The sequence below is a fragment of the Phalaenopsis equestris genome, unplaced genomic scaffold, assembly GCF_001263595.1.
Source record: "Phalaenopsis equestris unplaced genomic scaffold, ASM126359v1 Scaffold000002, whole genome shotgun sequence".
Taxonomy (NCBI): Eukaryota; Viridiplantae; Streptophyta; class Magnoliopsida; order Asparagales; family Orchidaceae; genus Phalaenopsis; species Phalaenopsis equestris.
The window spans coordinates 74,307,793-74,322,110 of NW_018164444.1; the positions used below are offsets into that span (position 1 = coordinate 74,307,793).

The 14,318-nt window shown below is 33.8% G+C and overlaps 1 protein-coding gene across 4 annotated transcripts in view; it reads right to left on the reverse strand.

Annotated features, from left to right (window-relative positions):
- LOC110022247 (DNA repair protein REV1) overlaps positions 1-14,318 on the reverse strand; it is a 181,257-nt gene that overhangs the window by 60,102 nt on the left and 106,837 nt on the right. For all 4 annotated transcript variants that reach the window (XM_020721107.1, XM_020721093.1, XM_020721101.1 and 1 more), the window contains exons 11-15: positions 7,898-7,990; positions 6,370-6,429; positions 6,203-6,289; positions 5,940-6,023; positions 5,252-5,324 (exon numbers count right to left, since the gene is read on the reverse strand). In XM_020721107.1, the coding sequence (XP_020576766.1) occupies positions 5,252-5,324; positions 5,940-6,023; positions 6,203-6,289; positions 6,370-6,429; positions 7,898-7,990 (397 nt within the window). The remainder of the gene's footprint in view (positions 1-5,251; positions 5,325-5,939; positions 6,024-6,202; positions 6,290-6,369; positions 6,430-7,897; positions 7,991-14,318) is intronic.

The following is a 14,318-nucleotide window of genomic DNA, read 5'->3' on the forward strand; positions in this document are numbered from 1 at the left end:
GCAGAAAAAAAATCCAAAAAAAAAAACCAAAGCAAAAACAAAAAAAAAAAGTAAACAACTAAGATCCTGATTCAAAATGAAGGCTCCATATAAGATATTAATATAAAGATGTAGCATTTTTTGGGAAGTTAACAAACCCACCTATAGTAACACATTATAATCTGCCTCAAAACCTAGATTGCAAGATCTTTCGATATATCTTGGACTTCACAGCTCTCACGAGGAGCTCAATATCAAGATAATAAATAATATATTTGCAACATCTACGATTTTTAATTATATTCCTCTAAGAATGAAGTCTAAAGCAAATTGTTTCTATCTTACTTTAGTCCAGAATATGAACACAACAGAAATTGGAATCTTCATGTTCACAAACAAAAGAGATAGGAATTTTCAAGTTCACAGAAAAAGGTAAAAAACTATTAGCATATTTGAAAACAAAATTGCAAACTACAAATGCAACACCATCGTTAGTCTCATCCCAAGTATTTGGTATCGGCATTACTAATACTAATTTTCCATTTATTCCTATTGTATGAGGAGTTAAATCTACTTTTCAAAATTATTTTAAATAACTTCTACTTGTATTATCATAAGTTTAACACTTTAACATTCTAATCCTCCGATACTAACTTCAACTAATCAGCTAACAGCACATTTTCTATCATTCATCATACACATCCAAAACACTCAAGATTTTATCAATTACATTACCTTTATCAAACATCCTCTAATCATTCCATTGATATAATCACTCCTTAAACAATGAATTATCGTGCATCTAAAAAGTTTACTATTGTTAAAGCATGGAATTAGTTCCATTAAAAGACCAAATCCTCCTACAAAATAAATCTAATCTCTTATAAGACCGACACATACAAAGCCTCTACCTAGCTTTTAAAGAATTGATTGCTCTCGAAAAGCTTACTATTTAATTCAATATATGTGTTTAAATAGGCATTACAATGTTCAACAAATAAACCCAAAAAAACCACCCTCTAATTATACATAACTCACAACACTCCCCACAAGATGGGCAAAAGATATTTACTAAGTCCATCTTGTCACAAAATCTAGCTAACTCCACTGAACTAAGTCCTTTAGTAAGGCAGTTAACCACCTTCTCTTTAGTAGCTACATGACTTAGTTCCAACAATTCGTTATCCAGATTCTCCATGATGAAGAATCTATCAATACCCACATGTTTAGTTCTATCATTGCACTGGGTTGTTAGCAATGCTGATTGTCTTGTCATACCACAACTTCATTTGAGTCCCCTGATCAACTTTGAGTTCAACCAACAAGATTTTCAGCCACATCAACTCAGCAACTCCTAATATTATGGTCTTGTATTATGCCTTTGTTGTTGATCTTGCTATAACTGACTATTTCTTACTCTTCCACAAGACAAAGTTGCCACCTACAAACATAGAGTATCCTAATGTGGATCATATGTCATCAGCAAGGCTTGCACAGTCAGAATCATAAAAGTCCTCAATATTTACATGCACATTCTTCCTGAATCTCAACAATTTCCCTGGTGCAACCTTCATATCTCAGAATTTGATACACTACATCCATATGACCCTTCCTTGAATCATGGATGAAGCTGCTCACCACAGTTACAACAAAAGAGATATCAGGTAGAGCGTGGCACAGATAGATCAGGCGGCCTACTAGCCTCTAGTACATCTCACGATCAATTGATCCATTTTCCTTTGTACTGAGCTTAACCTTCCGATCAATGAAAGAGACTGCTTATTAGCAACCCAGCATGTCTATCTCCATGAAAAGATACAATAATTTTTTTTTTTCTCAGATAGAATCATCCCATCAAATTCATGAGCTACTTCAATTTCAAAAAAAGTATCTCAGTTATCCCAGATTCTTTACCTCAAACTATTTCCCCAATATTCTCTTAAAGTTGAGCAATTTCTGTCTCATTATCACCAGTGATAATTATCTCATCCACATACATAGCAAGTATGATAGTGTGACATTCATGTTGTCAAAAGAATACCGTGTGGTTTGCGTTAATCTGCTGATATCCCATATCAACCATTTACATTCTAGACTTATCAAACCAAACTCGATAAGACTGCTTCAAGCCATACAGTGACTTAATGAGCCCCCACACCTTGCCCACTGTCTAGTATGTACTGAATCCTGATGGTATCTCCGTATACCTCCCCCAGTAGTTCTCCATAATCCACTTGGTGGGGTCTTCATCCACCATTCAATAGCAGAGAAGTCGGTGTCCTCGTCGTGCTCATCTTTACAACAGGTGTTAAGGTTTCATCGTAGTCAATAACATCAGTCTGATTGTATTATTTTGCCATTAGTTTTGTATTACACCTCTCTACCTTCCCTTATAAATTTTGTTTTGTCGTGAAAATCCATTTGCATCTAACTCCCTTATTCTCTATTGATTATGGTACAATCTCTCATGTTCAGTTTTTATCAAAAACTAGAAGCTCTTCATTCATCATCGCTTCCCAATTGAGATCCTCTTTAGCAATCCACCAACATTTTGATATAGAGACAGAGTCCAATGATGCAATGAATGTTCCATGCAAATAGCCAACACTTTGATATAGAGAGTCCAATGATGCAATGAATGTTCCATGCAAATATGAGATTTTAGAATAAGAAAAAAAGTTCGTAATGTCAAGTTCCCACCCAAAACAATTATGAGAATGTCTCGCATTGTTGCGAGAGATCTTCCTTAACGTTGGCAGTTTTGAATCAAAGGTGGATGGTGTAGGTGTCTCAAGGGGTGGGGAAGATCGGGACAAAAGACTTGTTGGCACTGCAGACTTTAATCCCTCAGTTTCTTCTTCCTCTATGTATACACCCTTAGCTCAACTCTAGCCTGAATTCCACCACCTTTGGGTCAATCTCCTCGATTTTTGTCTCTCAGTTCATCATCCCATATCACAAGACATGGCATTGATCCCACTTGCACCACTACTACTCACTCTCTGTTGTCTCATATCTCCAGCATATGTTGAGTCACTGAAAGGAAGAATTCACCTCCAGAGTCTAGTATGATTCAAACTCTCTAAATGACACATTCATACTCGCAAAGAGTTTTCTCAATCGGGTTTTAATAGACATAGCCCTTCTTAAAACAAAATAACTAACGAACATACATTTCATAGTTCTAGGATCTAACTTCCTTACAGATGGTCTGATGTCTTTCACAAAGCAAACACATCCAAATACCATCAATAGAAGGATTTCATTATTGCTTCCTTTCAATATCTGACAAGAAGATTTCCACTCCAACACACTTGAGGGCATCCTGTTAATTAATTGAACGGTTGTCAACATTGTTTGCCCTCATAAATATTGAGGGAGATTCATTATCATCATCATGCTTTGGGCTACCTCTAGAAGATGTTGAACATCTTTGCTACTCCATTCTGTGCTGGAGTGTTTGGGTGTGTGGTATGATGTTGCATCCTTTGAGTTGACAGTAGTCCCCAAATGTTTTGTTGATATTTTATGTCTCATTATTAGTTCTCAATGCCTTCACAAATGCCTCTTATTGGTATGGATTGTTTCGTGGAAATCTTAAAAGCAAGCAACCACCTTACTCTTCTGTTTCATCAAGTATTTCCAGATAAATAACGAGCATTCAAAATATTGAACAGAGTCTTACAGTTGGTACACCTCATTGTATCATTAACAAACATAGGCTGTGTTATACCCCATCAGCGGTCTAAATGCTCTATGCGACAACTAAGTCCATATAGGAACAAAACTCACTAGTGACACTCGTCACATGTCGAGATGAACCAAAATCTATTATCCATTCTAGTGAACTTATGGTGGATAAAGAGGCAAGAGCGTATGTATCACGGGCACCTTTGGTTGAGTAGCATAACTAGCAATGTTTCCCTTAGATAACGATAAGGTGGATGCATCCCGAGTGATATAACATGTCGCTCTCTGTTTTCTCTTTAACATCTCTAGTAACTCATGATCCTAATCGGTAAAGTTTACCGTTGTCTCTCTCACATTCTCCACTACCATCAAACTTGCCCAATAACCCCCTCTTTTACCCCATTGGCCCCCACTATTACAATCACATCCTCTAGAATGGCCATGTCTTCTTGTCTTTCTCCTTGGGTAGATTTACATGTTTTGCTTAGGTGCCCCACTTCTCCGTCGTTGTGACACCTACGGGTCTCCCCCTGAGCATTTTTCCTACCGAACGCGAGGCAGCCAAAGCGGATTGCATTCCTGAAAGTCCACAAGGCTGAACTGGAGCACATGTTTAGGTAATGGCATCCATCGAGACACTAGCTCCCTGTATGAGCTCGACCAATGCTTTCAGAACTTCAGGATCAATCTTCCCCATTCCAATCTTTTAGCTCTCATAATATCTCCATCACCTAACATCCCCCACATAACTATTCTTTACTTTGTATGGTCTGATCTGAAACCCTTGCCAGATTCTATTCCACATGAAGCAGCTTGAACCTCCCTGTTCCTACACATGCAGGAATTTGCACATCTCCTTTGCTTCGTAGCAAATGAAGGAATCGCTTCAAAGCTCTTAGTTGTTGCGATTAGGGCTCACTGGAAAGCAATGATTGAATAGCCAGTTTCCCTTCTCGAAGATATGGGGGCTCCTTCTCCGCTCGGGATCAATCGAATGTGCAAAGACCTTAGAAACTCCTCTCTTCCATTACTGCGCTCGGGAAGAACACCGACTGGACAAGATCGCACGGCGCAAAGGCTTCAAAACTTCCTTCTTCCGCAAAGCTCCCATCTTTCTCATCATCTGCTCTCTCGCACGGGTATGCCACAACCCACAAAGTAGCTAGTGAGGGAAGCAACGCCGATCCCTCACAGCAACGGTTTTGAAGATGAACAGGCCGCCCGTCCTAGTTAGCTTTGATCGCGACTAATTCGTCTTGAAGACGTGATGAAAACGCTGCTCACGATGATCGATGATGCAAGCCGATCAGCCCCAATACAGGCTGTTAGGCTCTGATACTGTAAAGAATTGATTGCTCTTAAAAAACTTGCTATTTCATACATAAGTGTTTAAATAAGTGTTGCAATATTTGACAAATAAACCCAATAAAACCCTTTAATTACACATAACTCACAACAGTTTCCCTCTGATTGGTATAAGAGAAAAATACAACCTCCTAGTTATGTAGAAGGATAACCGTTTTGTTGCAACACAGATAAAAAAAGTCATAAAACACAATGACAATGTTCAATCGTAACTTACCAAGGTGATATGAAGAAAAAATTTGCTTTGCTATCCTTCGTATCAAGGTTGCATCATCCGTAGCAACGGGAAGCTATCAAAATGTAATGAAGTAAAAAATGAAAAGGATTTCTTCCGCTACGGGAAATAAATTTCTAATCTTAGTAATTGGCATGAATTGTATAAGGCATCAATAGCATAGAAAAATAGAAAGGAGAAGATGTATCAATAGGTAGATAATATGGAAGGACAGCATAGACTGATAGACCTGCCATGATATTAAGAAAGATTTACATACAAACCACTCAATTCTTAGGTATTTACATATCTAACATCTAAACTTAAATTTCTACATACATATCACCTTATCTATACATGAAAAGAGGCATTTCACATTTTAGAAGTTAAAATGCTGTTATTTTTTATATGATATGAATGATTTGGATGGTATAAATGTAAAAAAAAATGTTTAGGTGTCAGATATGTAAATAAGCAGGAATTTGGTGGTATGTATACGAATGCCCTGAATATTAGATAAAGTTGCACAAAAAGTTTCTACAAAAATAATTTTTACAGCTCAATCAATGCTCAATAGAAATGGAGGATGATGAGTCTTAAATCCAAACCAAAAAAATTGTGATCATGTTGACAAACTAAAAAAAATTGTGATCATGTTGATAATGATAAAGATAAATTATTTTGTGAATACCGTCATAGAGCGACTCAGATTTTCACAGTCACCACATCCCATAAATTTTGCAGGCTCTTTTGCACCTTTTCTTCTCTTTTTTACCTGAGCAAGGTATACATATGTAGAAAACCACATTTTACTAAATTTAATCTCACGTATTAAAGTATCATAAAAAATAATTAAACCCAGCAATCTGGTCCAGGAATCTTTAACAATAATCATATACCAGATAAAGCTCGAAACTATTATAAAATAATTTCTAACAGAACAAAATAAAGTACCTTAAGATTGACAGTGCGTGCAACCACACCACATTCTCGAAGGCGGGAAGCTACCTCCTTCGAAAGGTTGTCAAGAAAATGTTCACACTAAAATAGCAGTATAAAAAGTAGTTTATAAAAATTGTTGGATAACAATAAATTATTCTTATATTCAAACAGATACCCACATCCATGGTGTTACGAAATCTAACCCCCCAGTTCACCTCAGCACCAATAGATTTTGTTTCCTGTGAAATAAGTCAAATATAAATGAATAAAAACTAAATTAAAAAAAATGAACGTGATTAAAAGAAATTGCATGCAGTAAGACCAAGAACAAATCTATCACACAATCCAAACAGGAACATATCCCCCTAACAAACAAGTTTCTCAGAAAAAGAACATCCTTCAAATGAAATAATCAGCAGATTTAACAGCATAATATGGAGACCCCTTGATCATTTTTGAATTTAAGAATCGAGAAAATAAATAAATAAATATTATCATCATCATCAGTAGGTTAATTTCTATCGCTTGAAGTAGACTTTTTATAAATCTTTACTTCTCGTTTGCCCTCACTGAGTCTTGCATGGCATTAACCTATTTTGCTTGAATATTTTTTTGTACAATTTCTATCAATGCAATCGTTGGTCTGCCCTTTTTCTCATGGTTTAACAAAAAATTGAATCCACATCTTATCAATATATCTTCTAGAATTTGACCCTTAATTGAGCATGCATAAACCATTTCTTCACAGCCCTAAAATAACTCTCCCTAAGCCTATTCTTATTAATTCAGCCACACCCTCAAAAAAAATTTAAAAAAATAAAATAAAATTCTGCCTCGCATATGCTGGATATTAATTACTGGTTTAAAAAGCAATAAGTTCGCTTATGTCCAAATGTTTCAATTGGAAGACAATACCTGCACATGCAGCCACAGAAACACAAGTAAGAGATATCACATACTACAGAGCGGTCAAGCTAAATTTCATGCCGTGAAGTGCCCACATAGTATGTAAAGTTATTTACAAAGATAGAATGAGCATAAACTGCTTGGCATCGAGGATGTCAGAAGCATGAAGGTTCCCAAGGCATGCAATACAACTTGACGAGACCAACACATGAATCAAATTTAAGGTTCATAACATTTTCATCATTATAATGCAGCAAAATGAATATTTAAGAATTTGTTGGCATCTTTTGGCCTTCAGGTCATCAGAACAATGAAGAGCCAAATCTGTAAATTGTAAAGTGTAGGAAGTAGAAAGCCAAAAAACGTTTCCAGGAAATCAAAGAAAATAAAGGAAAATTTTGTATGCTCTGCATCTACCTTTACCAGAAAACAATATATAGCCAAGGATCACAGATTCGCCGCTTCTCACAAATCTTGCACGACCTTTTATACCTTCTTATAATAAATAGCTATCTGTGCCTACAGTTAATAATACAATGGATGTACAAAAGATTTTACTTTTTTTATATAAATTAAAAATATGCCTACAGTTAATAATACAATGGATGTATAAAAGATTTTACTTTTTTTATATAAATTAAAAATATTGCCACCAGGAAAATGTGGGGGCAATGAATTGTTACAACCACTAAATTATTTTGCTATTTCAGATAAATGTCAAGAGAAGAAAAAAAAATTTAAAATCATGATTTCCAGAACAAAAGAAACACAGTCAACTAAGTTTAAAGCTCCATTACAAACCTTTAGAACTTCAACTTTCCGATCATCAATTCCTCTGCAGTATTTCCAAAGCATATCACCAACTTTTACCCCAAAGTCCTTATGAAGAGCTTCCTACAGGAATGAAGGATAAGGTATCATCACCATTAGATAAATGAAAAAAATTGTTAATGCTGAAATTACCGCAGAACCTGAATTTGTAATCATACGACTAAAAAAAGGCTAAACAATGCATTCATGCCCAGCAAATACTAAAACATGAAGTGCAGTATTTAGTCCGCAACACATTGTTTACAAAATTTATCAAGAATAGTGCATATACACACACACATGCTAAACACGGATAACAACTTTAAGATTACAGATTGTGAGTTCCCTAAATACTTGTTTCCTAGGAAACATTCACACCAGTGTACTTCCAACATCCGAAACTTTCATGCTAGAGTTCTTTTTTTTTCAATGCCAAAGTTCAACTTGAATTATCAGAATATTGTACCAAACCAAGGCTCAAAAGCTAATGAGCATATGATAGGGAATTGCATCATATTTCATCTTATCAATAAATTCACAAGTACATCATTTCAAGCCAGAGCCTTAACTTTCACTTGATAAAGCACTGTAAACATTCACAACTGTCTACAAACTTTAGGTGATGATAGAAATGAAAAGGTTTCAAGAACATAATTTTTTTAGCTAATTTTATCTTAATCTCAACACAAATTGCAAGATGGTGTGTGCTTCTAGTTATAGCAATCTTAGTAATATTTATTTTTCCATTTAACCCATTAACAAGATTGTGCGTCACCATGTAACTAATGTCAATCTCAAATTCTGCTAATATGTACCAAAAATTTTACAGAGTAAGCAAATCTTGTCAGAATAAATACCACATTTCAGGTAATTATTTGTAAACCTACTCAAATAATTCAATGTCATTATCCTATCTGTTTTGTCTAAGTTTGACAACTCTGAACATGATGCCATTACAGTGCGCTTTGTCAGTCTTTCTTTACAAAAATAATCATAATAATAATAATAATAAGATCAAATTATTGATATGGATTAACAATTAAAAAAAAATCATTGGCACCTTTTTACAGTATAGAGGCAAAAATTTATGCTGCTAATAATTTTTCTAAGATTTTGGCTCCCTCACCGTTAATGTGTACTTACATATTCAGCAATCCTTGATGTTGGCTATAGAATTACCTTCAACCATGATAAAAACTCTTCTTGGTTAAATTCTTAAGAACTATTTTGTTGGGTTACTTAAATATTCAGCATCCTTATTCGTTAAATGATGTTTGGTTCATGAAATTTCAGAGGAATTTACTCTAAAATCACAAGAAGAGTGATATTATACGCAATTATGCAAGATCAACTTCATATTATCTATCTCCAGAAACTAAACTAATGCATCCCTTATTCTCAAATCTAATGGAGATTTTGAAACTGACAATTGAAAAATTCACGATGATAATGGATGGAACGTTGGTTGTATTATTTATGGGAGAAACTATAACTACTTGGATATTCCAAACTTCTCCATTCACACTTAGTTAATTGCTATTCTCCTCAATTCTCATTTACAGTTTGTTCAAAATATTATTTATGATCCTTGCAAGCCAAGAGATAAATCTAGCTTCAAGGATAGAGTTACTACTGCTCAGTTTAAAAACGCCTTCTAATTGGATCCTTCGTAGATATTTTAATGAGAATCTTTACACAAATGGGAGAACTTATGGTATAGTTCCAAGATCCCACAAATATTTTCATAGAAATTATTCGCAAATTTAATAAAATTGATCTCCCAATGTTGAATAAGTTTTTTTGGTCTAAGAATGAAGAAAATGAAACATTTGCTAAAACTTATCAATTTTTCATTTCTACTAATTAATGATAACTTTCCAAATTGGTATAATAAAATCTTCTTTAAACGCACTAATTTTCAGCTTATAAGTCCAATATGCAAAATTTTCATTCGTTTCTCTGAAAATCAACAGTTTTGTACAAATGGTTATAAAATATGCTCTCAAATGCAAGAAAAAGCATTAATGAACAAAATCAGGGTGCCAAACAGACAGATTGGAAAGCTCAACCTCGCAAAAAAAAAATGGAAAAAAACAAAACATATCTCTAATCTAAACCTGAAAATTTTAAGGTCATACAGATGCATGATAAAATTGAAGCCTTAGTAGAAAATACATATGAAAAGGAAAAAATGGCTCTATGATAAAATCAACAAGAAAAAAAATTATTAGCATCTCCATGGAAAAATGGTATATCAATGAGAACAATGATTCTTTTTTTTTCTTCAAAATGTTCTAAATGGTAGAATGAAAAAATTTTCATTCACTCAGTTACTTGTAATACCACAATTTTTCATTAGAAAGACGATCTTATTCATGTGTTTCCCATTTTATAAAGATATTTTCAGCAAACATTTCTCTCCTATTACTTTTCTTGATTTTCCAAGTTTTACCCACATGATAATCCATCTCTTACTAAGACTAGAGAAACTTTAAAAAATAATGACAAGAAGCTCCTTTTACATAGATGAAGTCCAATGCGTAGTCTTCCATTTTTGAGCTAGAAAATTGATACGAGATAAATTTACATGATTTCTCTCCTTTAAACATCATATTTTCCTCTTTATTATCATAATTTTATGCTTATGAAATATTTTGGTGGTATTTTACAGATTCCAAAGGTACTCAACACTTCGCAGAGCCAAAACACTAAATTGCCCAACTTAGAGGGTCAGTGTACAACCCTTGGCGTAATTACGTTGGGTCCTCTATTGAGACGGCGTAATTACTCCATGTCCTAGCGTAACTACACTTGTTGCAGATGTGATTACGCTAGCTACAACCTAAGCTTGAATTGGCAAGTTTTTCATGGAATTTTTGGCAAGAGCTATATAGAAAGAATTAGGGCATGACCTAAGGCACTCTTGGACATTGTGGAGGATGCTTCTCTACATATTTTAATAGACTTTGTCACCACCAGCGTTTTCACCAATGACTTTCCTTGAGGAAGATTACTACGGTTGTTTATTTTAAGTTTGGAGATGTGAACAGAGATTGAGTGTAATGGTATAAAGGAGACCTATAAAAAGTGTGTAACGTAGAGGATCAATGTGAATTGCAAGGAGAGATTAAATGGTATAAAGGAGACCTATAAAAAGTGTGTATTGAACGTAGAGGATCAATGTGAATTGCAAGGAGAGATTGGTTAGGGTTTAAATTTTTTATACTTATTGCATTGTTTCTTTTTTATACTCGCAATAACAGTTTTCATTTTTTTTTTCTAATGCACTGTAGTTAATATCATTCTCATAAACTTGTGATGTAAAGTAAGTGAATTTCTCGTTCTTTTATACCATGTATTTCATTCCATAGACGCATTTTTATGCTTGGAATTCCAATATTGATGTGTTAACTTTTCAGTCTTAATTTATTTCTAATCTGACTATATTGAAAGTTAAAATCTTTTATGATCTAGGAACTATAATTGTCGTCTAGAAAATAAGTATGTTAACACATAATAACCCAATGAAATAGACAATGTTATTAGTAATGTGTAACTTTGATAGGGGACTAGAGGATTCCTGGAAAACATTGTATAGTTAATTCCCCTTGGCAGTAATATATTTCGAAATCTTCTTGTGATTTAAATATAAGCTAAGGAGAATTTTGTACCTGGTTGTCAAAAAAGGCGTGGGTTTCATAGAAAAAATTTTGAGAATACACTTGACCGGTGTCATAGGAGTATGAATTTTTCATCCCTGAAAAACTTCACAAAAAACTAGTTTACTTTTCTTCTTTTTGCATTAGGATTTTAGAACTTTCATATATGCAAACTGAACTTTCAAATAAGGCTTGGCGATTTAGTAAACATGAACTTCTCATGTTAAAAATATTTTAATAATTTTCCTCGTGGGATCATTACACATACTTTATCTATATATTACTTGATCAACATGGATATTTACGCGATTGACCATTTTGCCTCAGATTTTGGACATCAAGTTTTTTGTGTCGTTAACAGGGAAACGAGTTTTTTTTTTTTAAGGTGAATTTTAGTTGAAACACATAAAGTTTAGATTGAAATTATTTCCCGTTTTTATTTGCTTTTTTTTTTTAATTTAACTCTATTCTTGCTTTTAAGAAAATACGAAAATCCAAAAAAGAATCATTTGCATATAAATTTCAGCTCCGATGACAGCATCTTTTATATTCAGGTGTTGTGTTATCCCTTTGTGAAAATACGAAAATCCAAAAAAAAATCATTTGCATATAAATTTCAGCTCCGATGACAACATCTTTTATATTCAGGTGTTGTGTTATCCCTTTGTTTTTTTTCCTCTTTTACCTGTTATTTTTTTTTCATATTTCCTATTTTAGAATAGGGTTACCGTTCACACTTATTACTGCATACATACGAATAATTAAGACGAACTATTGTCATTTACCTTGAAGTTGAAAAAAAAAAACTTGAAAAAACTTTGAAAATTTTAAAAACTTAAAAAGATGCACTTAGAGATGGCAAAACCTCAAGAAGATTACATGAAACCTCTTAAAAGAGTATGTAATTCCATTAATAACAAGAATTCACAAGAATTTTGAATACTCAACCATAGAAGCACTGCATTTGAATTTAAATAAAATTTATCTTGATGATTCAAACCAACTAATTTATGGGATCACCACAGAATATCCATACCTTTATTAGGCTAGTTTCTTAGAATTGTGTCACTTTTAAGTTTAGTAGTGTGTCCAACGATGACGTTAGATTAAGATTATCCTCTTTCTCACTTCAAAATAAAACAAATAGGTGGTTATACTCTGAGCACAAGGATCGATCACTATTTAGAGCAACCTAACCCAAAATTTTTTTGCCCAAAAATTTCCTCCCTTCAAGATTGTCAAACATAGGAAGGACATCATGTCTTTCACCCAATTATATGGTGATAACAATTACAAAGCTTGGGGGAGGTTAAAATAACTATTTAGAGAGTGCCAACACAATGTCCTACCTAATTGGTTGATAATCGAAACATTTTACAATGAGTTTGTGATAGATGCTACAGTTGGGGCTCCAATTATACCAAGATCATTTAAAGAAGACTAATCACTGATTGAGGAGATGGCCACAAACAAATTTTAATAGGCAGCTCAGAGAATTACCCCTAAAAAGATAGCCAGTGAGCATAAGATTGATGTGTTGACTATACTAGTCTCACAAATTACTAACATGTCGAAGAGAGTATACAACTTAAAAATAAAATAAGTAACAGAATCCCTACCCAATGACAAGATATAGCTCACAGATTAGTAGGAGATTGTACCATCGTTTCCCGGGATGTTATAGAAACTAAGTTCAAAAACCCCTATTCCAACACCTACAATCCAAACTGGATGAGCTATCCAAACTTCAATTGAAAAAATAATAACTTAAGTGTAAGAAACCAATGGTGGGGGAACGCCCAAGCCATTCCTAAAATTGGAACAATCATAGCAATAACCACCTTAGAACTTACCATGTGGATTCACTTATAACCCCCAATTTAGGGAAATGAATTTGTAGTTGGAAGAATCAGTTACAAAGTCAAATTGCAACCATGAGAAATCTACAAAATCAATTTGATTAGTTATCTAACTTTTAAACAATGAACCCCAATAGATTCTATCTAGTAATTCTTAATAACACCGAAATGATTCTAAGGAAGGAGCTAAAGAGTAAGTGCAGGTTGTGAAACTTAGCTCTGGAAAGGAATTAAAAGATAGTCACAGGTAGAAGAGTAGTCATATAAAGCTAGATCTTGAGTCTAAAAAACCAATGAGAATCCAACCAATAACATATTTAGAAAATACTGGTTCACCTCTTGGGAAATAATTTCTTACAACTAGTGAGGAAAATATTGATCTGCAAAAAAGGGAGTTAATTCGTAATGTTTATGATATAAAAACACCCTTATGAATGATAATATGAATCAACCCCATGCATATTATCGGAAAGACTGTTATTGAATAAAGATTGAGAAGTTGCAAAAAATTTTAAAATTTGAGGATATAATGAAAATCTCAGGATAAACAAAAAATTGGGCGATTGATTAGGGATTGATGAAATGAAATTGACCCTAGAAGAAAAAATTAGGATTAATTTGATCTTATGTCTGGACGGGAACATTAAACTGTGTTACCTTGGGAGGCGACCCAAGCGGTATCATTTGATTTCAACATGTTTTTGCTTTGCATTTAATGTGAGATTTGCTTTGAATTTATTTTGAGTGTGTTAGGATGCTTTGTTCATCAAGTGTCATTAATTTTGATGAAATCGTTATCCGAGTTGATTAAAATTATCACATTTGGAGTTTCATGCGAATGTTTTAATGTCGACCAATCTCTTATGAAATGTTATACGTTACACTCATCAATCT